This window comes from Carcharhinus amblyrhynchos, chromosome 12 (assembly GCF_965287045.1).
Source record: "Carcharhinus amblyrhynchos chromosome 12, sCarAmb.v2.hapA, whole genome shotgun sequence".
In the NCBI taxonomy this organism is placed as follows: domain Eukaryota; kingdom Metazoa; phylum Chordata; class Chondrichthyes; order Carcharhiniformes; family Carcharhinidae; genus Carcharhinus; species Carcharhinus amblyrhynchos.
The window spans coordinates 28634607-28662464 of record NC_137335.1 but is presented as its reverse complement, the minus strand read 5'-3'; the positions used below and the strand labels follow the sequence as shown (position 1 = coordinate 28662464).

The window sequence follows — 27858 nt, the reverse complement described above, 5'->3', positions numbered from 1 at the left end:
CAGCCTCAAGATAAAGGGGGGGGGCGGTTTAGAACGGAGTTGAGGAGGAACTTCTTCACTCAAAGGGTGGTGAATCTCTGGAATTCTCTGCCCGTTGAAGTGGTGGAGGCTGCCTCGCTAAATATTTTTAAGACGCGGGTTGATGGGTTTTTGATAAGCGAGGGGATTAAGGGCGGGAAAGTGGAACTGAGCCACGACAGATCAGCCATGATCTTATTGAATGGCGGGGCAGGCTCGAAGGGCTAGATGGCCTACTCCTGCTCCTATTTCTTATGCTCTTATGCATCAGAAATTCAACCATACTATGATTACTCGTCCCAAGAGGATCTCTCACAAGAAGATCCCTAATTCTACCTGCCTCGTTACACAGTACCAGATCTAAGATAACTCGCTCCCTCGTAGGTTCCGTTACATACTGTTCAAGGAAACTATCCCGATAGCATTTCAAGAACTCTTCCTCAAGTACACTGCGTCTGACTTGAGTCAACCAATCAATATGCAGATTAAAATGCCCCATAATTATCACTGTTCCATTTTTGCACGCATCAATTATTTGCTTGTTTATAGCCCGCCCCACCTCAAAATTATTATTTGGGGGCCTATAGACCACACCCACCAGTGACTTTCTCCCCTTACTATTTCTTATCTCCGCCCACAACGATTCCACGTTTTGCGCTTTGGACCCTATATCTTCTCTTACTACTGCCCTGATATTATCCTTTATTAACGGTGCTACCCCACCTCCTTTTTCCTCCTGTCTATCCTTCCTAAATGTATGATACCCCTGGATATTCAGTTCCCAGTGCTGGTCACCCTGCAACCATGTTTCCGTAATGGCCACTAGATCATATCCATTTGTGCCATCAGCTCATTCACTTTGTTTTGAATGCTTCGTGCATTCAGGTAAAATGTCTTTATACCAGCCTTTATCTAGACCTTATTTGTAGAAACGCTACTAACCTCTCTCGTGCCCCCTCCTCCTTTAATTAGTGGAACATCCTCAACATTAACCTGCACATGTACCCTCTCCTTTACTTTAGATTTTGGAATTTCCCCCACCCCTGCATCTCCCCCCCCAATTAGTCTAAAGCCCTATCTACAGTCCTAGTTATACAATTCACCAGAGAGAGAGTAAATAGTTTGCACTGGTCAATGAGCCAATAACATAGGTAGATTTTTTTTCTGTTTATTGGAATGTGGAATGTGCTACTATCAGTGGTCATTGAAACCAGTCCAATTACAGCAATTAAATGTAAACTAAATAACACTTGACAGGGAGAAAGAAAAAAACAGGGAGAAAAAATTTGATGGCACCATTGTGGAAATATTGACCCCAGGAACGTAATGCACTAAAATTTCTCTGAATCTTTAAAAAAAAAAGTTTGCATATCTTAGTTGGAATTTGCTCCTCCACTCTCCTTGGACTGTAGTAACTTGGGTGCCACTCGCTGGCTATTTTTCCCAATGGTTTGGCAATAGAGGTACAGCTGGTAATATCATTTTGCACACCATCTATCCCAAATCTTTGGATTTGATTTATTATTGTCACATGTATTAGCATACAGTGAAAATTATTGTTTCTTGCGCGCTATACAGATAAGACATATCATTCATTGAGAAGGAAATGAAAGAGTGCAGAATGTAGTGTTACAGTCGTAGCTAGGTATAGAGAAAGATAAACTTAATGCAAGGTAAGTCATTTGAAAGTCTGACAGCAGCAGGGAAGAAACTGTTCTTAGTTGGTTGGTACGTGATCTCAGACTTTTGTAGTCTTTTCCCGATGGAAGAAGGTGAAGAGAGAATGTCCGGGATGTGTGGGATCTTTAATTATGCTGGCTGCTTTGCTGAGGCAATGGGAAGTGTAGACAGAGTCAATGGATGGGAGGCTGGTATACATGATGGATTGGGCTACATTCACGATCTTTTGTAGTTCCTTGAAGTCTTGGAACGCAGAGCAGGAGCCATACCAAGCTGTGGTACAACCAGAAAGAATGCTTTCTATGGTGCATCTGTAAAAGCTGGTGAGAGACGTAGTTGACATGCCAGATTTCCTTAGTCTTCTGAGAAAGTTGAGGCGTTGGTGGGCTTTCTTAACTATGGTGTCGGCATGTGGAGGACCTGGACAGATTTTGCTGATCTGGACACCTAAAAACTTGAATCTGTTGACCCTTTCTACTTTGTCCCCATTGATGTAGACAGGGGCATTTTCTCCTTAATGCTTCCTGAAATAGATGACAATCTCCTTCATTTTGTTGACATTGAGGGAGAGATTATTGTTGACGCACCAGTTCACCAGATTCTCTATCTCATTCCTGTACTCTGTCTCATCACTGTTTGAGATCTGATCCACTGCGGTGTAAGATCTGATGCGCTACAGTGTGGTCCAAGACTGCAAGGAACTACAAAAGGTCGTGAACGTAGCCCAATCCATCACACAAACCAGCCTCCCAACCACTGACTCTGTCTAAACTTTGCGTTACCCTGGCAAAGCAGCCATAATTAAGGACACCACACATCCCAGACATTCTCTCTTCCATTTTCTTCCTTCGGGAGAAAGTACAAAAGTCTGAGGTCATGTACCAACCGACTCAAGAACAGCTTCTTCCCTGCTGCTGTCAGACTTTTGAATGGACTTAATTGCAATAAGTTGATTGTTCTCCGCACCCTAGCTATATGACTGTCTCGTTTCCTTCTCTGAACGATGCGATTTTTCTGTATAGTGCGCAAGAAACAATACTTTTCACTCTGTTAATACATGTGACAATAATAAATCAAATCAAATATGGTGGTATTGTCAGCAAACCTGAAAATCAAGTTGGAGAGGAATTTGGCCACATAATCATAGGTGTATAAGGAATATATAAGGGGGCTAAGAACACAGTCTGCTGGGCACCAGTGTTGAGGATGATCGTGAAGGAGGTGTTGTTGCCTGTCCTTACTGATTGTGGTCTGAGAGTTCGGAAGGTCAGGATCCAGTTGCAGAGGGAGGTGCTGAAGCCCAGGCCATGGAGTTTGGAGATGTCCAGCAAATGCAATCTTGCGGATGTTTCTGTGTCATTTCAGATCCTTGGGCAAATGGTGACAATGCTGTTACTGTTGCCAAGAGTTACAAAGAAGATATATTATGTCCGATTTCCTGTTCTGCAGTTCATTACAGGGAGTGTAACTTTCATGCAATGACATGGCTGCCTGACTCCTGTCTCCTGCCATGGTCCTTTTTAAAGTCTGCGGTCTTGGAATCTTTCCTGATTCTTGCCTTCCACTTGGCTTGAGTGTCCCAGAATGCATGATAGAACCTGTGGCACCAGTGTTTTTATTTTCTGTAATCCATGCCATCACAGCACTTCAAAATGACATTGTTTGTTGTTGTGGATTTGTGTTTTGTGTTGTACTGATTGTGAACGGTGTCTTTGCTTTCTTCCTTCCTGACATGATGTTAAGAGACTGTCTGAACCTTTGCAAAATTAAATTGTCGGCTATGTCTTTCTACTGCCAGATCTTTGGGAAAAGTAACCAGGGAGTGGCACCTTATTTAGTGCAATGAATCCAATACTAGAAATTTGTTCAGTATACAATCATATTGTTCAGTACATTGTATACATGAAACAGGTGTGTGCCTGTAGATTCTGGCACCTAGCAGGCCTAAAAACAGCACTAGTCAGGAATCAAGTAATCATAGAAACACCATATTGGATTTCAGGGCTAAAGTGTCAGCAAGAAGAAGTTGTATTATTTGGCACCTTGTAATGTAATAAAGCACTTCATGCCCCTTCACAGGAGTATTATCAAATAAAATTTGACACTGAGACACCAAAGGTATTAGGGCAAATAGCCAAAAGCTTAAAATCCATCACTTTGATTAAGAAATGATGTCTGGTTTAGGGATGGAATTCGAGTCTTTGCTGAAGGTCAGTAATAAGTGAAGGAAATTGACGATGGACAAGAGGCCTGAATTGTCGGAGTACGAATGTCTTGGGCTGGAGGAGGCTGTACAGATTGATTGATGTTGGATAGTGAGTGAAGGAGGGATTTCCCTCCCAGATTAAGTGTGCCAAGCACACGTGGGAATTTGTTCATGAAATTGGCAAGGAGTGTGCTATCCATCCAACTTCAGAATGGACTGACAATGGATGCAATGTTAACAACACACTACATTTCCTTATACTGTCTAATTGCTAGTTACTGGTTTATATGGGTTTTGAAACATTGGGTGAAATCTTGAGCCCACATTCGCCATCTGTGAAATTCCTGTTGGGGGCTCAAGATCCAGAAGTTGGAGTTCTCGCAGGTGATAATGTAACTTTGGATCTCCCCCACCTCTTGCCAGCAATGTCATCACTTTGCGTGCATCTTAATATTATTAGCGTCTGCCTGTATCTTGACCCCTTGCCATTACTTCAAAAATATATTTTTTTCCAGGTCTCATTTGGTTCTCATTCGTAGAATCATAGCATCCCAGCAGTGCAGAAGTGGTCATTTGGCCCATCAAGACTGCACTGACAACAATCCCTCCCAGGCGCTATCCCTTTAGCTCTCATATTTACTCTACTGATCTGCATGATACTAAGGGGCAATTTAGCATGGCCAATCCATTTAACCTGCACATCTTTGGACTGTGGGAGGAAACCGAGGAAACCCACGCAGACACGAAGAATGTGCAAACTCCACACAGACAGTCACCTAAGGCCAGAATTGAACTCAGGTCCCTGGAGCTGTGAGGTAGCAGTGCTAACCATTATGCCACTGTGCAACCCTAGATGTGAACCTGTTGTGGGGTCTCCCCAGGGGCGCAAAGGTAAGTATAGCCCCTGAGGAACAAAAGACGCCACCGGACAGTACCCAGTCACCATGCCAACCTGCACAAAGGGCAGCCTCGTTTGTGTGTGTGTGTACGGGTGGGTGGGTTGGGTGAGGGATGTGGGGTGGGGGGTTGGTGGGACGGAGTGCTAGGGGCTAAATTCATGCAGCTATGGGTGTGGGCCGGAAGCAATCTGACGAGCAAAGGATGCTGGTGATGGCCATTTTGGGTGGGGGGGGGAGGGGTGGAGAAAGGGCTGATGATCGTGGGGGTGGGGCTCAGAGTGAATGCTGGCACAATTGGACGTGCAGACAGGAGCCTCTAAGGCCTGAGAGGTGGGGTGGGGAGAGATTTTTGCAGTTCTGATCAGGGCATCCTTTAGAAATGGTGCCCTGATTTCTGTGCAGCTGGGTTTTGCTGGCATGCTGAGGCCCCACCCACCTCAATGGCATAGAAATCACAGCTCCTTGACTTTTTGCAGAGTCATAAGATCTGGAGGGAAAACCGACTGGTTCTGGAGAGAAGCATGCCGGTTTTCTTGGCAGCATCAGGACTCTGCCATTTGTTGGTAAGATTTCGCCCATTGTATTAATAACAATTGCCTTTTGCTAGCATTAGCTTGCTTCAGGAAATAATGACTACAATGAATGTAATTGTTTTTGTTACAGATTCAGTCTTCTGTGAGAATACTGAACTTCGCTCCACTGAAAGCAAACAAAGGAGAGCAAAACAGACTTTTGATGAAATGATGAACTACATTCCTGGTAAGAAGTTCCAGGAAATCAAAGCAAAATGACAGTTTGTTTGCTGTGGGACCGAGGACCTACTAGAGGGTTACAGAGTTGGAGAGAAGATGAGAAAATTAAATATTAACTATTTAAAAACAATTCTCATAGTGTGATGTGTGGCAGGTGTTCTGTATTCAGATAATCAAAGCTACCACTAAAGAAAAGAAGACAAAAATATTGTATTATTTTAAATTGCTACCTCGTGCAATGTTCTGAGTGAGACCTGGGAAAGTATATATTTGTTCATGTGCTGTGTGCTGGAAAAGCTAGAATTTGTTACAAACCATAATTCCCCTGCAGAAGGTGATGGTAGCTTGCCTTCCTGAAGTCCATGTGGATCGATATACTCAGCGTAGGGCGTTCTAGGATTTTGACCCAACAACCATGAAGAATCTTTTTCCAAGTCAAGATAATGTGTGGCTAGGAGAAATACTTTGCAGGGGGTGCACCCAGGCATCTCTGCCCTTGTCCTGGGTTTGGAAGGTGCTGTTGAAGAAACCTTGATGAGTATCCTGTGCAGCAGTGTATCTTGTATATGATGTACAGTATTGCTGCTGTGTACCGCTAGTGGGGGGGATTGAGTGTTGAAGGTGGTAGATGGGGTGTGATCAGGGCGCAAGGCCATTTCTGTGTATCAGCGTTATTCACACAGGTGTATCATATTCTGGGCTTAATTTCTTTTTCTTTAAAAAAAACAATTTAATGTCTCCAAAGATCACATTTTGCACTGTGAATTTTAAAACTAAAGGAAACAGACCTGAAAAAATGCAACTTAATTTAATATGTATAACATAAAAGCTCAGAGTTTATAAGCAATTTCACACACCAGAGTTTTAATCTTCAATTCATCGGCATTCTGGCATTTGACCCAGTTAAACTTTTTGTTCCAGTGGGAGACATGAAAATTAAGAGGTAAAAAGGAGGGAGGAAATTAAAGCACTTGCAGTCACAAGGGAAAAGGAACTGGGAACTAAAGAAAAGGAACTAAAGACTGACAGGCTTTCTAGATTCAATGATCTACATCCTAGGGTCTTGAAAGAAGTGGTTACGGAGATAATTAAAGGCAATGGTTGTGATCATCCAAAATTCCCTAGATTCTGGTAAGTTCCCAGTTGTTTGGAAAATCACGAATGTGATGCCTGCATTCAAGAAAGAGGGAGACCGGAAGCAGGAAAGTATAGGCCAGTTAACCTAACTTCTGTCATAGGGCAAATTACCCGAATACGTGCCAGTGTGTGCAACTAGGAGATTTTCACTGTAGCTTCATTGTGGTGTAAGTAAGCATACCTGCGACATTTAGAAAGCTATAATACAATCATACAGAGTCACCATGGTTTTGTGAAAGGGAAATTGTGTTTCACTAATTTATTAGAGCTCTTAGAGGAAGTAATAAGCAACATGGATAAAAGGGACCATGTAGCTGTTGTGTACTTGGATTTTTAAAAGACATTCAGTACGGTCCCACATCGGAGGTTACAAAATAAGAGCAAATGGTATAGGGGCTAATGTGTTAGCATGGATAGAAGATTGGCTAATTAACAGAAAATATGAGTAGGGATAAATGAGTCATTTTCAAGTTGGTAAACTGTAACTCTATACAGATACAACAATTGATTAGGAAGGCAAATGGAATATTTATGTTCATTGCAAGGATAATTGAGCATAAAAGTAATCAAGCCTCGCTACAGCTGGCTGTACAGGGCTTTAATGAGACCATACCTGGAGTACTGTGTACAATTCTGGTCTCTATACTTAAATTGCATTAGAAGCTGTTGAAAGAAAGTTCACTCAACTGATTTCTAGGATGATGGGGTTGGTTTATGAGGAAAGATTGAGCAGGTTAGGCCTATACCCATCGGAGTTGAACAGAATGAGAAGTGATCTTCTTGAAACATTTGAGGGGACTGTGCCTTTAGGAACACAAATTCTAGGCAGACAGTCCAATGAGGTCTAGTTTATAGAATCCCTACAGTGCTGAAGAAGGCCATTCAACCCATCAAGTCTACAGCAACTCTCTACCTGTAACTCCACACATATACCCTGCTAATCCCCCTAACCTTCACATGTTGTAAAACTAAGGCAATTTAGTATGGCCAATCTACCCAACCTGCACGTCTTTGGACTGTAGGAGGAAACTGAAGCACCTGCAGAATGTGCAAACTACACAAACAGTGACCCGAGGCTAGAATTGAACGTAGGTCCTTGGCGCTGTGAGGCAGCAGTGCTAAATACTGTGCCACTGTGCTGCTCTTCGACAGTTGACAGAGTGTCAGAATGCAGAAAGAACCAGTGGTAACCTAGCTCATGTTGCATAATTTTAAGTTTTGGATCACTTAGTTTTAGCACATAAATGATTTGGATTATCAGGAGTAGAATGTGCTTCACTTCAAAACACTTCTGTAAAATAATGAACAATTCAGCTCTTTAACCACTCTGCCTCAAGATGGGATTTAATGGACTTCAAGACTGGGGCAATCTCTGACTGCCAGGGTTGCCCTACAGTTGCAGATATTGAACCTTCTTTACCAGCAAGTGCCTGACTGTTGTTTTGTGCCTTCCACTACATGCAAACATATAAATTAGGCACAGAAGTAGACCACCCGGTCCCTCAAGCCAGCACCACCATTTCATAAAATCATGGCTGACCCACTTGTAACTTCAACTCCACGTTCCTGCCTACACCTTTCACCCCCTTGTAAATCAAGAAGCTATCTCGCCCTGCCTCTGGCATAGTTGACATCAAGAACACGAAATGCTTGGCAGGAACCCAACACATATCAGGAAGTACTAGAGTCCACCCAAATAGCTCTAGGTTCGAAAAGGAGATTATTTAAAGAATCTTATTTCAGCAGAGCATATCAACTACTTACATTTGCTTGTATTTGGATTGGACATGAGATTTGATCATAACCAATGTGAGCTATGTATTATTTTGGTAGCAGTTATGTTGAATGTACCTGAGTATTGCTCATCTTTTAAACCCTGATTCCAAAGCAGTGATCAGCTGTTCCTTTACTTGGCAGATTTCTTTGTGAAGTGCATTGGGGAAGAAGCAAAGTACGAAGGAGTTAGACTATTATTTGAAGGACTGCAGCAGCCAGTGCTCAACAAACAGGTTTGCATGCAATGTTTAACGCAGTGTCTCAAGTTACTGCAGACATTGAATAACTAATACAGATTGGCTGCCAAGCAACATACGATGAGAATTATGGCTATACGTGTGGAATTTCTTCAGTTTATCTACCCGCATTGTACTAGCCCCCTTATCAAGTACAGCATGGTCAACTGCAAAGTGTAGCTCCCTTTACTTGATACTATTTCTAATAGTGCTTATTTCAATCAATGCATTATTTTCTCCAAGTAAGAAGTCTGACAACACCAGGTTTAAGTCCAACCGATTTATTTGATAGTTCACCTGACGAAGAGTTTAACCTCGAAAACTTGTGAGTTAATCAAATAAATCAGAAGTTTGTGAGTTAATCAAATAAATTGGTTGGACTTAAACCTGGTGTTGTCAGACTTCTTACTGTGTTTACCCCAGTCCAACGCTGGCATCTCCACATCATTATTTTCTCCAAAGCAGCTATTCCTCTTGCACCTTCAGTGGAGTCTTGAATTAGATTGGCCACACTTGTTCTACAAAGGATGCATTGAGATGATGGCATCACTATGAGCCGGATCTAAATCAGGTGGTTTTCAGATTTAAGTCTCTTCAAATATTTTTCTAATGATAACTAATTCACAAAACTTAATTTTGCAATTCCAGAGTAGACACCATTCACAAGACAAATTCTTTCTATATCCTTAGGCTGTTGATCTTTCATCTTTGTGTCATTTGCCTTTTATGTAACATTTGGGCTGTGTTGAGATGCACTGGTATGATTTCCTTTTGGAAATCCAAGAATATGCATATAATGGTTCCTCTTTATATCCACTAGTCCTTTTTATTCATTTATAGTATGTGGGTATCACTAGCGAGCCAGCATTTACTGCCCATTCCTACTTGCCCTTGAGAAGATGATGGTGAGCTGCTGCCTTAAATCACTGCAGACCATGTGTTGTACGTACACCCACAGTGCTTTTAGGGAGGGAGTTTCAGGATTTTGATCCAGCGACGATGAGGAAATGAGGATATATTTCCAAGTCAGGATGCTGCGTGACTTAGAGGTGACTTTGCAGGTGGTGGTAACTGATGCACCTTCTGTCCTTGTCCTTTGAGGTGGTGGAAGTCACTGGTTTGGAAGGTGCCATTGAAGGAGCCATGGTGAGTTGCTATAGTGCATCTTGCTGGTTATACTTTCTGCCACCTCTGTGCATTGGTGATGGAGAGATTAAATATTGAAGTTGGTGGATGGGGTGCCACTTAAATAGGTTCCTTTGTCCTGAGTGGTGTCGAGCTACTTGAGTGTTGTCAGAGCTGCACTTATCCAAGCAAGTGGAGAATATTGCATCACTCCTGACTTGAGCCTTGTAGATAGAGGACATGCTTTGGGGAATCTGGAGGTGAATTGCTCTCTGCAGAATTCCTTATCTCTGACGTGCTCTTGTAGCCACAATATTTATATGGCTAGTCCAGTTCAGTTTCTGATCAATGGTAACCCCCAGGATGTTGGTACTGGGGGATTCAGTGATGGGAGTGCCTCTAGCTCCCAAACCGATTGGTCTGTTGCAGAATCTAGGACATTTTGGAAAATCATACCTGTACGTCCGCTACCTGTGCAGCTACACCTTTTAGAACTGTTAGACATAGACCATCAGACCATGGGTATTTGTTTTAGTGCCTTGTATTTCCCCAACGTGAAAAAATTATTTTAAGTTTCCCACTCTTATTAGCCCCTTGATTACCCACTATTTCTGGTATTCATAGAATAGAATCAGAGTATCCCTACAGTGCAGAAAGAGGCCATTTGGCCCATCAAGCCTGCACCAACATCAATCCCCTCGTATTTATCCTGCTAATCCCCCTGACACTAAGAAGCAATTTAGAATGGCCAGTCAACCTAACCTGCACATCTTTGGACTGTGGGAGGAAACCAGCGCACCTGGAGGGAACTCAACGCAGACATGGGGAGAATGTCTTTGTGGAGTTTGCACAATCACCCAAAGTCGGAATTGAACCCGGACCCCTAGCACTGTTGATAATTTCTTGCGTCCCTGCCTCTAAGGGAACATTGTTTGCCTTGACTACTCTGGACCTTTTTGAAGGGTTTAAAATTGATGAGGCTCAAAAATTGGTTTGGCTCTCCGTACTTAAGGTTGATAGGATACTAGAAGCAGATGAGATGCATCCTTGGATGCGGAAGGGAGTGAGTGTGGAAATTGTGGAGGCACTGGCTGTAATTTTCCAAGTCCTCCTTAGGCCAGGAGGCCTGGAGAATTGCAAATGTTGCACCCTTAATCAAAAAGGGTGTAATTATGAGCCCAGCAACAATAGGCCAGCTTAAATTGGTGGTGGGGAAGTTTTTAGAAACAAATGATTTGGGGCAAAATTAATGGTCACTTGGACAAATGTGAATTAATTAAGGAAATCCAGCATGGATTTGAAGGAAACATTGAATTTAACTTGCTTAATGAGGCATTTTGATGAGTTAAGAGCGAGGATTGATGAGGATGATGCTGTTGATATGGTGTATACAAATTTCCAAAAGACATTTAAAAGTGCTACACAGACTTGTGAACAAAATTAGAGTTTGTGGAACAAAGGGACAACAACAACATGGATACAAAATTGACTGAGCGATGGGAAACAAAGAATAGTGATGAACGCTTGTTTTTTGGACTTGAAGGTTTGTAGTGCTGTTCCCAAGCATTGCTGTTGGGGCTGCTGCTCTTTTGACCTAGGCCTTGGTATACATGACATGATTTCAGATTTGCGCATGCTAGAAAATTTGGAAGTACTGTGAACTATGGTGTAGAATTTCAAAAGAGCATGGACGAGTTGGTGGAATTGATGGACAAGTGATAGATGAAACTTAATATGGATGAAATTTAATACAGAGAAGTGGGAGATGATTCTTTTTAGTAGAAATAATGCAGAAAGACAATATAAAATAAAAGGTATAGATTTAAAGGTGTGCAGGAGCAGAGGGATCTGGATGTGTATGTGTATACATCATTTAAGGTTGACAAAGCATACAGTATCCTAGGCTTTATTGATAGGTGCATGGATACAAAAGCAAATAAGTTAAGTTAAACTTGTGTAAAACATTGGTTCATCCTCAGTTGAAGTATGGCATCCAGTATGGCATGCCTCCTATATTCACATCTGTGAGGATTGAAAACGAGAGGGCACAGGTTTAAGGTAATTGACAAAAGAGGCAATGGCAGCAGAAGGACAAACTTTTTTCACACAGCAAGTGGTTAGGATCTGAAATGCCAAGGCTGAGAATGTAGTTGATCCAATTGAGACTTACAAAAAGGGAATTGGATCATTATATGAAAAGGAAATTTTGCAGGGCTACAGGGAAATGGCTTCTTCAAAAGGCCAACACTGAGTTGATGGGCCAAATGACAGCCTTCTATGTTGTAACCACTTTGTTTCTTGCAGAAGTTTTTCCTTTAACAAAAAAAAATTAATGGGCAGAATATCTCTGATTTTAAAAAGGGGACTGAATAATGTCTGTTCCCTCTTTAAAACTGATTTAGAGAGGTACCCCATCCTCCTATTTGTGCCAGAATAGAAAAATTGTAAGGATCTACCATGGCTTCATAATATACCTTAGGGTTCAGGTCCAGCACCCTAACAAGGTAGCGTGGAGATTTGGTAGAGCATTCAAAATCATGGGGACAGGGGTCTAGACAGACAAATAAGGGGAAATTGTTCCCTTTGATGGAGGGATTGAGAATGAGGGGATATCCCCCTTCATCTGAAGACAATATTTGCTCTTGACTCCTTGTTTTCATTGTTTCTGTAATCAGCTCACTTTTAGTAATGTTTTAGTCCTTTTTTAAATAAGTTAGTTTACTTTTGAGAGTTTTGTAGCATTCCTTGTTATCCTGTAGTGAATCATAAAAACTCTGTCTCATTGTAACCCCATGCACTTTGGTCATCTACATGTTACTTTGTCAAAATTGCAGCCCAAACTGCAGTGCTGTTTTCTTAGATCTTCATTGTATTCCAATAGCTTAGAAGCATAGTGTAGAATTTTCATAATTTAAAAAAAATTTAATGTCCATGGATATAAATACTGGCATGAGCAATGATGTTCATCAGTGGTGATAATCAGAACATAATAATGTATACATGGAAATCTTTTTGAACAGTTATTTAATTATTTACAAATACAGCTATAGGATGCTGTAGGGTTGTTAACCTTCACCAATGATTATGAACTGTATTGATATTACCTGTATAGTCCTAATGTTATTTCTGCAGATTGACCCTCTTGTTACATTTACCTGGGGTTTTTACATGAGGTGGGTAATCCCACCTCAAATTATACAAAATAATTTGCATTTAGAAATGTGTTATGGTATTGCTTGGATCAAGAATGTAGCTTGAGTATTGGCTGGTATTTGATAAAATTGGGCCTCCTTTTCAAAGTCTGTGCACTTTATTAAATCTTTGCTCACTTATCTGCAACATTATAACACATTTGGTTAATGTTATCTCCCTTTTTAAATCATTCAAGGTCAGTTTTGCTGTGTAGCTATTTATCTCAACCTTCAACTTTCTTGCATATTCTCTGTCTGACTTGAGAGAATTGCTCCTCATGTAGTTGGTTGCCTTGTTAGTCCAATAGTATATTTAGGAATGGATCCACTTGGATGATAAATTTTACCACTTCAGGATCAGCATCTTGCATTTTCCTAGTGTTTAACACTTAAAAAGTAATAAAGAAAGAAGGCAAAAAGGAGAGGAAGGTGGAATAACAACGAACTTGGCGGGTTCTGAGGACGAGAGGGAGGTTGAGGAGCTTGAAACAAAGAACAGTATGCACAGGAACAGGCCCTTTGGCCCACCAATTCTGTGCCAATACAGATGCCTTTCTAATTTAATGTTTTCTTGCCTCTACATATATCTTTATTCCCTGCCTATTCATGTATCTATCCAGATGCCTTTTGAACATTGTTATAGAATACGCCACCATCTCTGGCAGCACGTTCTAGGCATTCACCACCCTCTGTGTGGAAAAACTTGCTGTTTACGTCTTGTTTAAAATTTCCCCCTCTCACTTTCAACCTATGCCCCCAAGTAATTGACCCTTCGATCCTGGGAAAAAGACTCGATTGACTCTATCCAAACCTGTCATAATCCTGTAAACCTCTATCAGGTTTCCCCCTCATCCTCCAACCCTCCAATGAAAACAGTCTAAGTTTGTTCAACCTTTCTTCATAGTCCATATCTCCAAACCAGGCAAAATCCTACTAAATCTCTTCTGCACTCTTTCCAATGCATCAACATCCTTCCGGTAGTGTGGTGACCAGAATTGTACCCAGTACTCCAGAGGAACATTAAGGAGGGAATTAAAGCATGAGGTTTAGGCAACTGAAAACAGAGCAACACTTTGTCTTTATATAGGATCCTTTAACAACACAGCATTTCAAGGTGCTTTACAGAATTGTTATTGAGCAAAACATGACACTGGACCACATAAGACATTAGGGCAAAAGACCAAAAGGTTTTCCAAAGAGAGAGGTTTTAAGGAAAGCCTTAAAGGGAAGTGAGGTACAGTGATTTACAGAGGACTTGGGTACCTAAAGGTAATTAAAATTGGGATTGCAGAGACGATCCTGGTTAGGAGTGAAAGTAATAGGGTAATTGTTATGGGGGATTTTAACTTTACTTACATTGATTGGAATTGCTATAGCTCTAGCTCGTTAGAGGGGTCAGTTTTTGTTCAAAGTGTGCAGGAAGGTTTTTTGACTCAATATGTAGATAGGCCAACTAGAGGTGAGGCTATATTGGACTTGGTGCTGGGAAATGAGCCAGACCAGGTGCTAGACTTGGAAGTTGGTGTGCTTTTTGGTGATAGTGACCACAATTCGGTTACGTTCACCTTAGTGATGGAAAGGGATAGGCATGAACCTCGGGTCAGTAGTTTTAGCTGGGGGAAGGGTAATTATGAGGCCATTAGGAGAGAATTAGGAAGCATTGGTTGGACTAGGAGATTACAGGGACTAGGAACGTCTGAAATGTGGAGTTTTTTCAAGGAGCAGCTACTGTGGGTCTGTGATAGGTATGTCCCTGTCAGGTAAGGAGGAATTGGTAGGGCTAGGGAACCGTGGTGCACAAAAAAAGTTGATTTGTTGGTTAGGAAGAAGAAGGAGGCTTATGTTCGGATGAGGCTTGAGGGCTCGGGTAGTGCAGTAGAAAGCTTTAGATTGGCTAGGAGGGAGTTGAAGAGGGAGTTAAGAAGGGCTAGAAGAGGGCATGAGATGACTTTGGCTGATAGGATTAAGGAGAATCCTAAGGCGTTCTATAGGTATGTCAAGAACAGAAGGTTGGTCAGGGCAAGATTAGGGCCAGTTACAGACAGTAGAGGGAAGTTGTGTGTGGAACCGGAAGAGATTGGAGAGGCATTGAACCATTATTTCTCTTCGGTGTTCACGCAGGACGATATGAATGTAGCTGAGGAGGTCACTGGGGTGAAGGGGTGTAAAATAGAAAGTATTGTAGTTGATACAGAGGATGTGTTGGATATTCTAGATGGGTTGAAAATAGATAAGTCCCCTGGTCCAGACGGGATTTACCCTAGGATTCTATGGGAGGCAAGAGAGGTGATTGCAGAGCCACTGGCTCTGATCTTCAGGTCGTCGTTGGTCTCTGGTATAGTACCGGAAGATTGGAGGACAGCGAATGTTGTCCCATTGTTTAAGAAGGGGAGCAGAGACTTCCCTGGGAATTATAGACCAGTGAGTCTTACTTCTGTAGTGGGCAAGGTTTTAGAAAGAATTATTAGGGATAGGATTTATAGTTATTTGGAGAGTAATGAATTGATTAGAGATAGTCAGCATGGTTTTGTAGCGGGAAGGTCGTGCCTTACTAACCTTATTGAGTTCTTTGAGAAGGTGACCAAAGAGGTGGATAGGGGTAAGGCAGTAGATGTGGTATATATGGATTTTAGTAAGGCGTTTGATAAGGTTCACCATGGTATGCTTCTGCAGAAAATGCAGATGTATGGGATTGGTGGTAATTTAGGTACTTGGATCAGGAATTGGTTAGCAGATAGGAGACAGAGGGTGGTGGTTGATGGTAATTATTCATCATGGAGTTCGGTTACGAGTGGTGTGCCTCAGGGATCTGTTTTGGGGCCACTGCTGTTTGTAATCTTTATTAATGATCTGGATGAGGGTATAGTTGGGTGGATTAGTAAGTTTGCTGATGACACCAAAGTCGGAGGTGTGGTAGATTGTGAGGAAGGGTGTCGAAGTTTGCAGGGTGACTTGGACAGGTTGCAGAGCTGGGCCGCGAGGTGGCGGATGGAGTTTAATGCGGAGAAGTGTGAGGTAATCCATTTCGGTAGGAATAACAGATGTGTTGAGTATAGGGCTAACGGGAGGACTTTGAATAGAGTGGAGGAGCAGAGGGATCTAGGTGTATGTGTACATAGATCCCTGAAAGTTGGGAATCAAGTAGATAAGGTTGTTAAGAAGGCGTACGGTGTCTTGGCGTTTATTGGTAGGGGGATTGAATTTAGGAGTCGCAGCGTCATGTTGCAACTGTACACAACTCTGGTGCGGCCGCACTTGGAGTACTGTGTGCAGTTCTGGTCCCCACATTACAGGAAGGATGTGGAGGCTTTGGAGAGGGTGCAGAGGAGGTTTACCAGGATGTTGCCTGGTATGCAGGGGAGGTCCTATGAGGAGAGACTGAGGGATTTGGGGTTGTTTTCACTGGAAAGAAGGCGGCTGAGAGGGGATCTTATAGAAACATATAAGATGATTAGAGGTTTAGATAGGGTGGATGGTGATAGCCTGTTTCCTCGGATGGAGAAATCTAGCACGAGGGGGCATGGCTTTAAATCAATGGGGGGTAGTTATAGGACGGATGTCAGGGGCAGGTTCTTTACCCAGAGGGTGGTGAGGGACTGGAATGCCCTGCCTGCTGCAGTTGTAAATGCGCCTAGTTTGGGGGCGTTTAAGAGATTGGTGGATAGGTTTATGGACGAAAAGGGATTGGTTTAGATTAGTGGGTCAATGTTTTTTTTTAAAAATAAGACTGGTCGGCGCAACATTGTGGGCCGAAGGGCCTGTTCCGCGCTGTAATGTTCTATGTTCTATGTTCTAATGTTCAAGAGGCGTGAATTAGAGATGTTTAGTTATCACTGAGGATAGTCTTCAACGTGCTGGTTGAGGTTCCACAGCCCACTGGGGTGGAGAATTCCAAATACTACTTTCAATGAAGAAATTCCTCCTCATCCCAGTCCTAAATTGTCTTCCCCTTATTCTGGAACTGTGTGAATAACCCCACATTATATTCCATCTGTCAAATATTTGTGCATTCACTTAGCCTCTCCAATTCCCCTTGAAGAGTCCTTGTATCCTTCTCAAACTCGCCCTTCCATCTAGTTTTTTCATGGACAGACTTAACCCCCACATCCAAATCATTGATCTAGATTGTGAATAGCTAGGGTCCAAATGTGGTACCCCACTCGTCAAAGCCTGCCAACTTCAGAATGACCCATGTATTTCTGTTTTCTGGTATGCTCTAATTATTGTGTTGTACCTCATCAAAGGTTTTCTGAAAATCTAAATATATAAACTATATCCACTGGTTCTTCCTTAACTATTCTGTTAGTTACACCTTTGACAGGTTTGTTAAACATGATTGCTCATTTATGGCAATGTACTTAATATGTTGACATATTTAATAAATATTTGTATGTTGATGCCTTTAACATATTTATATGGTGACACATTTAACATATAAATATGCTGGTTTATTTAACAAATGTTTGAAATGATGCTGTCAGTTCAGGTTTGCGCTACTGAACGAGGCCATTGTTGGGACAGCATATTTGGGATGAGACTAAATAGCCTAATGGCTGGTTACTAGAGGTGACTTAATATTGCAGCCACTTCCCAACAATATGGTTCAGTATTTACTTACTCAGTTTACTTTTATTTCAGCTGACATATGTACTGCTGGACATTGTATTGCAGGAGCTGTTTCCAGAACTCAGTAAGGTAAGAGCAAGGGTGGACACACGTAATGTGTGGAACCATGTAATTTTCTCAGATTTTTGAAAGCCTGAGTACACTATCTCCTTGTCTACTATTACTTGAGTTTTGAGGAGAGGATTTATCCCCATTTTGGTTGGAGCAGAATCTTTACAGAAGATTTAATAGGACATATTTAAATTACGAAAGGTTCTGATGGTGAATAGGCAAAGTCTATTTCTTCAGATTGAAAAGAGTCAGCAATGAGGGATCATCTTGTTGTCCAAAGTTGTTGAGCAGAGAATGCTTTGGTGAGGCAGGATTGCATCTTTTAAGGGAAATTAAAGCTGCATTTTTTTGAAATAATAGGGTATAGGATTCATTTTGGATTGGATAGTTTTAATGGACCATGCTGTAAATTTCTATGGTGTGTCAAATCACTGTGTCACTCTCCATTTGTTTGGCTCACTATTTTCTCACTAGTGCTTTCACATATATAGTTCAGATACTTAAATAAATATCAAAAAATAGCTAAACTTCTGTCTCATAAGAACATAAGAAATAGGAGCAGGAGTAGGCCATCTAGCCCTTCGAGCCTGCCCCGCCATTCAATAAGATCATGGCTGATCTGTCGTGGCTCAGTTCCACATTCCCGCCCTCTCCCCATAACCTTTAATCCCCTCTCTTATCAAAAACCCATCAACCCGCGTCTTAAAAATATTTAGCGAGGTAGCCTCCACCACTTCAACGGGCAGAGAATTCCAGAGATTCACCACCCTTTGAGTGAAGAAGTTCTTCCTCAACTCCGTTCTAAACCGCCCCCCCCCTTTATCTTGAGGCTGTGCCCCCTAGTCCTACTGTCCTTTATGAGCGGGAAGAGTCTCTCCACCTCTATCGTATCCATCCCATTCATCATCTTATACGTCTCAATGAGATCTCCCCTCATTCTTCTAAACTCGAACGAGTACAAGCCTAGTTTATTCAGCCTCTCCTCATAGCTCAACCCCCTCAACTCCGGCATCAGCCTAGTAAACCTCCTCTGCACTCCCTCCAAGGCCAAAATATCCTTGCATAAGTACGGCGCCTAAAACTGCACACAGTACTCCAGCTGCGGCCTCACCAATGCCCTATACAGCCGCAGCAAGACCTCCCTACTTTTATATTCAATCCCCCTCGCTATGAAGGCCAGCATCCCATTTGCCTTCCTGACCACCTGCTGCACCTGCAAGCTGGGTTTTTGCGACTCATGCACAAGGACCCCGAGGTCCCTCTGCACCGTCGCCTGCTGCAGTTTTTCGCCACAGTTTTCGCCTCATCTTGCATGTCTGAACTCTCCCTCTCTCTGAAGGTTTCTCTCTCCCTTCCCTGTGTCTGACCACACTAAATTGCACAAGATCTATGTAACACAATAGTGGATCTCTTGTATCATTGCTCGAGGTAAGACCTTGGATGCATTATCTGCCTGAACCTGTTTGTGTCACCTTTTGTGTTGGAGATTGTGTCACTCTCTCTTCATTCTTATTATTCATTATTCCACTTGCTTTATGTACTCCAGTGTCCAGAATGCATCCCTATTGTCACCTACTTGCCCTTCCAGCCACTCTGTCATATATTGTCTGCTGTTTCTTTGTCCTTTTTAAGATGGGTTCTCAGTATATTATTTTAGGGATCTAGTAAGCACTGGGTAATGTGATTTACCTGGAAGTTAATCTAAACCAAAGCAAAACTACATAATGCAAAATGAATATTAAACATAATTCTACTCTCATAAATTTCCAATATAGCTTGAGCCACAATTGGAGGTTGCCATGTGGCAGCCAGCAGGCTGTACAGAAATTGTATGGGATGGATTGCCCAACATTGTCATGCTTTACATCTGTGTCAACTTTTGGCCTAGATCAGGGAGGGGAATCATTTCAAAGTTTTTTTTTCTTGGGACAGCAAGTACAGAAATCACCATAGTTGTTGAAAAAAAACTGACATCTGCATAGAATGGTTGTGAACTACATGCTGCCAAACATTGGGATTAAAAACCTGAAGATTGCCAGAGAAAGGGGAAACCTAGAGAAGATGAAGAGTTACGCAATTTTGAGTTTCTGCGAAATACTTTCTTATTTCAACTCTCAGGATGCAGAAGAGTGTTTACGCATGGGGAAAATTGTAAAAAATTTCTGAGTATCACTGTTTGAAGTGATATCAATAAAATGGTTTAGTTTGGAAACAAGATGAGAAGGATTACGTTGTGTAGGGAAAGCATTTCTTCTCTCCTAACAACTGGAAATATGTCAGAGGAAGTTCCTCAGCTGTGGGAATGCAGTTTAAAACCTTGGTGGACTTGGGTTTCAAGAAAGAATTGCAGTTTTGTTAAAGGTCAGTCGTGATTACAAAGTCAAGAATGTTGATACTATCCAGTCTTAACGCAAATTCTGATATTGCTGAGCTTTCCATAATTTTGCTGTTGTTTACATTGCTTAATCAAATTGTTAGATAATTCAATTTATAGCTTGAAAATGTTTGCTATAAGTAATAATCTGGCTAACAAACTGACTATCAGAATGGGATAAATTGCAAGTTATTTATGTGAAATTAAACTGGGTAATGACCGATCCTGCCTGACTAACCCTTTTAAACCTTTGAGGAAATGGCAGGCTAAGTGAATGTCCAAGTTCTATTATGTTGCATAGATAGATTTCTGTTATATGAAAGTCTACATGATTTTAAAGTAAAGTTTGAAGGTTGATGAGAAATCCTCTGAAAGAGGAGAAATGAAGGGCGATAGTTTGTGAAGTGATGTCAGGCTAAATGGAATACCCTGAGGATTTGTGCTGGGGCTCCTACCATTTCCAATCACATCAATACGCTTGGTTCAGAAAAATAATGCTCATTCACAGCTACCTGGCACGCAGGAGATTGAGTTACTGATGATGGGTCTAGTCAAAATTTGCACATGCATTGAATTTTATTTGACATGGTTAAGCTGATAAACATTGGAAGAAATAAATGCTTGAAGAATAATGTTAATCAGCTTGGGGAGAGATCCAAGTCCATTCATTGCAGATCTTATTCAACAAAATAACCAATGCTGAGCTATTGTGTTCGATCAGTAGAGTATAAGTTAGAGGTTGTGTAGCATCGGTAATCAGGCAACATGTTTGAGTGCAAATCTGATCATATCCAGACCCAAGTAGTCTAACAAAGTGTGGCTAAGGTGATTCCATGAGTCAGTTATGAGGAAAAGTCCTCATATAAGAAATAGATCTTTTCATTGAATCATCAGAAGACTCACAGAAGAGACCCTTTTGCCCGAAAGACTCTTCCCGCTCAGAAAGGACAGTAGGACTAGGGAGCACAGCCTCAAGATAATGGGGGGGCGGTTTAGAACGGAGTTGAGGAAGAACTTCTTCACTCAAAGGGTGGTGAATCTCTGGAATTCTCTGCCCGTTGAAGTGGTGGAGGCTACCTCGCTAAATATTTTTAAGACGTGGGTTGATGGGTTTCTGATAAGAGGGGGGATTAAGGGTTATGGGGAGAGGGCGGGAATGTGGAACTGAGCCACGACAGATCAGCCATGATCTTATTGAATGGCGGGGCAGGCTCGAAGGGCCAGATGGCCTACTCCTGCTCCTATTTCTTATGTTCTTAAGTCCACACCAATACTTAGAAACACAAACTCTCACGTAAATCCATCTGCCAGCACTTGAAATAGACAAATGAGTGTGGCCTTGAGGTATATAAGATGCTAAATTGAGGTGAATCCAGTACCCTCTTTCAACCCAAACCATGTCTAAAGGACAAGATTGATCGATACAAACCAGAATAATACAAGTTCAAGTTTGGGAACAATACTTGCGCAGGGTATTGTCATTACTTGGAAGGGTTTTAGGTTAAATGGTGGGATCAAATCTGGAGTCATTCAGAAAGAAGCTAGGTACTGTGTTGGCAGCGCCAGTTGATTCTAATGAAGATAGAGGTAAATGGGTCAAAGTGGCCTCACTCATCTTTGCTTCTCTTTGTGACCAATGTGGAGTCATCAAATATAAGAGGTAGTACCCATCGATGAGCATTGCAGAAGACACAAGAACAGTCATTAGTAGATTGTAAACAGGATTCTGATTGTTCCTTTGTAAGTTATGGAGGATATCAGGTTGAAATAATTCAGCCTCTAAACTGAGTGGAATGGAGATTGGGGGTGCTTATGATCTCAAGAAAATTGATGAATGTTGAGTAGATTCCTCAATAAAGCAGTTAATTAGAATTTGAAGATGAGTGGGATTGATCAAAAGAGGCAGCAAAGATATCTTCTGAAATGCTATTGTTATTACAGTTAGGGATGTTTGGTAAATGTAACATTTTTGCACTTCAATACGGAATATACTGAGAGCTCCAAAACCAGGTGCAGCATGATCCACAAACACACTAAAGCTTTTTTTAATGAGTCAACATAGTCCTTTGGATGACAATCAAAGCAAAGGGCCACAAATTCCAATGCCAGCTCCAGTTTGGTCTCTAAGCTGGCAATTCTGTGTCCAGTAATGTGTGATTTTGTTCCTGAGGCCTTGTGATTTTATTGATTGGGGCTGAAATCATGAGAGTGCCAGCTAAAAACATCTCTGTCCAAGTACTCTTGTGACCTAGTGACTGCTTCAAAATGTATTGTCTGAATGGTCTTCTGTATATTACAGGTGCAGAAAGAGACAGCATCAACTTCCATGTGGAAGTGAAGAATATTCATTTCCCTCTGTGAGATCCTCTATTTTTTTGTAGGAGCTGGAGTGCAATAGAACCATGCTGTGTGTACACCGCAGAATTATGTGTATGAATACTGAATGTTTTTAGTGAAACTTGTGTGTAAGTAAATGTGAACATTAATTTTATGAAATTTGTGCTGTAGATGTCAACATTAATTTTATTTGAAAAATGCTGATTTCTTTTCTAATGTGTGCATTCAACAACACCACACCAATAAAGGATAATGCATCATTGTTTATGGAAATCCACATAATCCTGTGACATTATCTGTAGATGGATTGAGCATTAGGCCTAAAGCCCTAGACGACCGAGTTAAGCAAAATTTGCGCTTTGTTTTTTAATCTGATCCAGACGTCCGAGATTGATGTGTAGACAATATGTCAATCTCCTTGATGCACACAGAATGTGGCTGGCCTGTGACCTTGAAAGCACTGGATTTGAATTTACAATGCGTAATAGAATATTCACAGAAGCCCACAAGTGGTGTGAACAGACGACTGCACTGCCAGGATCATGTCAAGTAAAGTGGCTGAAGACTGACTTCTTTGATGGTGGGAATCTCAGGAGGAGGCATGGATAGAGTGGATAGTCAGAAGTTTCTTCCCAAGGTGGAAGAGTCAGCTAGCAGAGGGCAAAGATTTAAGGTGTGAGGGACAAGTTTTAAAAGAGATGCACAAGGCAGATTTTTTACAGAGTGTGGGTGCCTGGAACACGTTGCTGGGGGAGGTGGTGGTAGCGGATATGGTAGTGACTTTTAAGGGGCGTCTTGACAAGTACAGGAATGAGATGGGAATAGAGGGATATGGTCCCTGGAAGCGTAGGGGGTTTTAGTTAAGTCGGGCAGCATGGTCGGTGCAGGCTTGGAGGAGTGAAGGGCCTGTTCCTATGTTGAATTTTCTTTGGTTTTTGTTCTTGAGGGCAAGATGATCATCTACTCAGCACTAAAGATGATTGCAAATTCTTCAGCCTTGTCTTTTGCAATGGTGTTCTGGGCTTTGCCCACTTTCAGCTTGGGGCTAGTCAGTTGATTTAATTGCCCACATCTGGAAATGGTAAGACTGCAGAGATTTGATCTGATCCATTCTTATTGGATCACTTTGCTGCCTTTTGTGTGCTGCTTCAGTTGTTGACATACATGAAATTGTGTCTTGTTGCTTCCCAAATTAGTACCTCATTTTATGATATGCCTGGCGATGTTCCTAGCATGTTTCTCTATGGATCTCATTGAAGATGGAGGGATATACGAGCCAGGTTGGAGTGATGTAACTATTCCACTGCTGATGCTGCCCTCTCAATGTCTCATAGATGCCCAGTTTTACCTACCCCATTTAACACTGATGGCAGTGCCAAGCAACTGAACAGGGTTTGTTATCTGAGTGAAAAGGGGACTGTGTTTCCTTAAACGCTGCGCAGTGGTCATTCCTACCAATACTGTCATGAGTAGATAAACGTGTGAAGGCAAATCGATGAAGATGAAGTCAAGTAGGTTTTTCCCCATGTGTTGGTTCATTGACCACCTGTGAAGTTTCCATATGGCAGTTATGTCCTTTGGGTTTTAGTCAATTTGGCAAGCACTAGTGTAACTGAGTCTGTCTCATTGATGACCATTGAAGTCCTATCCATAGTACATTCTTCACCCTTGCTGCCCTCAATTCCTCTTCCAATGACATTCAACATGGAGCAGCCGGTCAGTGATAATCAGCCAGAGGTTTCCTTGCCCATGTTTGACCCGAAGCCTGGAGATTTCATGCAGGGCCACTGCATGCAGATTGTATACCAATGCACCACCACTACTATCTGTTCTGCTGTGGTGGGATAGTTCAATGACCAGGGTTGACAATTGAGGATTCTGGGACAATGGCTGAAACTTATAACTCTGTGAACATGGCTTTGCCAGGTTGTTGTTTGTCAAGTCTGTGGGACAGTTCTCTCAATTTTGGCAGAGGTTCCCAGATGTTATTGAGGATAACAGTACAGTTAATATTAAACTGAAACATTTCAAACTCATAACATGGATTGTGATTCAATCATTAAGAAATAACCTTTAATGTAAACAATGACCAAAGTACCTCTGGATTAAAAAACATTAAAAGAAAAAACATTTGCTGTTTGTCTATTCGTCAAATTGAGAGATGGGATTACTGCTTGATCACAATTATGATTATGCTAGGGACACAATTAATAACTGATTATTCATCAGCTAGCATTTATCATTGTCAAGCAAGTGCAACACTTGATGCACATAATTTATTTCAAAATCAAGATATGTAAAACTAAAAAGATATAATTCTTAAATCCCTTCAAACATGCTGCTGTTTTATTATAATATTGATTTCAGTTTAGCTAGTGCTTTCCAACAATTTCAGCTCATCAGTCATCCCTGACCTTGCTTATCTACATTGGCTCTTGTACCCTGGTGCTTCAAGTTTAAAATTCTCATCTTTGTATACAAATGCAGTCATGATTTTGAAACTTACTATCTCAGTAACCCCCATTCCAATCTCATCTTCGATGAATACTCCCACTTCTCAGACTTGGGCCTCTTTTGTGCCCCAATTTAATCATCAGCAGCAGTTTTTTCCAGCTTCCTCAGCTCTACAGAAGTTTTCTGAACTACTCCATTTGCTCTCCATTTAAGACCTTAATCTCTTATCTATCTCACCTGATTTAATATCTTTGGTTTGACATCCATTTTTCTCTTTGACCTCTGTGCTGTGGGGCATTTTACGGATCACTACAAAAATGAAAATTGTTTGCAGCTTCTTTCACTATGTCCTGCAGTCAGTATTTGTGTAGAACTGTAACCTGGTGTGCTTTTTGCATCTAGCGGTATAATGCAGGTAGTGGAGTTGTGGAAAAAATTCCGAATTCTCAAAACTGGGATTATGTTCATACATGATTGTAAATTTACAGTTATGGTTTCCTTTATAATTTTTAAATATTACTTGGCATACAGTGTACAATATCATAGGATTAAATGACCGTAAATTCATTTTTTAAGAAAACTTTGCTGATTTGCAGTGTTTCTGGAACCCAGTGAAGATAATGTTAACATTTCACAGTTTTTCACGATCAACCCAGCAGTGTGAACGTTAATCATATGTCAAGGGAAATGGGAATCCTGAGTGGTTTTTGCTATCACCTTGAATTAGGTCAGAATTTTCTTAAAACGCAATGCAATGTCAAGAATTCAAATAAATAATATGGATTGTTGGAGCTTCCCTTGATTATATATTAAAGTAATTGTATTTGTTGAGCTCCTATGTTTCCTAAAGCAATCCTTGATATAATTAAAACAAGCTGTAGCATTTGAGATATTCATCCAGTGTGTTCAAGTGATCCAACAAGACTACTGGAAGGGATAGACATGACTGCCACTAAAAGTCATGAAGGTTTGTGCCTTTCCTGATGTTGATTTCTATTATGTATTAATGTTTGTAAATGGAGTGAATGGTTCTAAGAATATTTCATAAATATTGCGTAAATATTCAGCTTTCCAAATGAGAGACTTCACTTAAAATAATTTTAAAAGGGGTAGTATGAATCTAAGTTAATATTCCTGCCTGAAATGACCCCATCCTCCTGGAAAATGTTGGAGTTGTTTGTTTCCCAGGCCTTACTTTCCATGCTAATCCCTTGAATATACTGTCAAAAGTTGCAGCCTTCAGCAAAAATGTATCCTTCAGTTTCGCATGCAATTTTATTTTCCAATTTTTCAAGATTTCATTGATCTTTATTGTACCAAGCTGTCTGTAAAGCACACAATACATAATTCCTCCATGAACTAGTACCTATACTGAGTTTTTACAAACTGGGGTAAATTATAGCATCCTCCACTACCCAGTCTTTTAGTTGATTCATGTTGCACTGAGTAATCATTGCCCATTTCAATTTTAGCTGAGTTTTGATCTATTTATTTATCCAATTGAAAACTATCACAGAACTGTTACAACACAGAAAGAAGCCATTTAGCCCATTCTGTGTGCAATGACTTGGTGCCATTTCCTTGCTTTTTCTCCATAATTTTGCACATAAGATCATTATTTGAACAGAAACAATGTCCTCTTGAATGCCTCAAGTGAACCTGCCTTCACCACATTTCAGACCCAAATCACTTATTGTGTGAAAAAGATTTTTCTCCCACTTCATTTATTTCTTTTGCAAATCATTTTAAATCTGCGTCCTCTCATTCTTGATTCTTTTGTGAGTGGGAACAATTTCTCCCTATCAACTTTGTTCAGCCCCCTCATGATTTTGACATCTCTATCAAATCTCCTCTTGCCCTTCTCTCCAAGAAGAGTAGTCCCTACATCTCCAATCTATCCTCATAATTGAAGTTCCTCATCCCTGAAACTACTCTTGTAAATCTCTTGTGTACTCTTGTTGTTCACAATCTCCCCACTGTGTACAGTTCTGTGTGCCACAATATTCCAGCTGAGGTCTAACTAGTGTCTTGTGTAAGTTCAACATAACCTCCTCGCTCTTGTACTCTATACCCCTTTTAAAAGGATACTATATGCTTTATCAACTGCTTCCACCACCTGTCCTGCTACCTTCAATGATCTATGCAGATACACACTCAGGTCCCTCCGCTCTTGTACCTCTAAATAATTTTAACCCTTATTCTATAAAATTTGATCATTATCCTCCTACAGAAATGAATCACCTCCCATTTCTCTGCATTGAACTTCATCTGTTACCTATCTACTCACTCCATCAATTTTTGTATCTTTTTGAACCTCTACACTGACCTCACAGTTCACAATACTTCCAAGTTTTGTTCTAAACTTTGAAATTGTCCCCTGCACACATCTCAATCATTGACATATATCAGGGAAAGCAAGAGTACCAATACTGGCCCCTGGGGAACACCTGTAAAAAATCTTCTTCCATCCAAAAAATATCCACAATGTTTCCTATTATCAGCCAATTTTGTATCCACGTTGTTACTGTGCCTTTTATTCCTTTCCCACGAGTCTCTTGTGTGATCCTGTACAAAAATGCCTTTCAAAAGTACATTACGCCACTTCCAATGCAACATCTCTTCAAAAACTCCAGGAAATTAGTTAAACACTATCCCCTTTTTGAAATCCATACTGGCTGTTCCTAATCAATCTATATTTTCCACTATGATTGCTAATTTTATCCTGAATAATTGTTTGTAGAAGCTTGCACACCAGTAGTTAAACTGACTGGCCTGTAATTGTTTGAGTTATCCTTACAATTTTTTTTTGAATAAAGGTATAACATTTGCAAGTCTCCAATTCTCTGATACTTCCAAGTCTAGAGAAAACTGGAAGATTTTGCAAATTGGAAATTGCAAGGGCCAGCGCCCTTGCAATTTCCATTTTCACATCCTTCAACATGTTGGATGCATCTCATCTGGTCCCTTATCAACTTTAAGTATCGACAGTCTATTCA

The 27858-nt window shown here is 41.1% G+C and overlaps 1 protein-coding gene across 3 annotated transcripts in view; it reads left to right on the top strand.

Moving 5' to 3' along the window:
- Window positions 1–25641, top strand: part of snx14 (sorting nexin 14) — a 152878-nt gene extending 127237 nt beyond the window's left edge. For 2 of the 3 annotated variants that reach the window (XM_080200284.1, XM_080200283.1), the window contains 4 exons: window positions 5467–5562; window positions 8610–8701; window positions 17659–17715; window positions 22371–25640. In XM_080200284.1, the coding sequence (XP_080056410.1) occupies window positions 5467–5562; window positions 8610–8701; window positions 17659–17715; window positions 22371–22409 (284 nt within the window). In that variant the 3' untranslated portion in view covers window positions 22410–25640. Of the gene's footprint in view, window positions 1–5466; window positions 5563–8609; window positions 8702–17658; window positions 17716–22370 lie in introns of all 3 variants that reach the window. The other variant, XM_080200285.1, reaches the window with a different exon arrangement.
- The last annotated feature ends 2217 nt before the right edge of the window (window positions 25642–27858 follow it).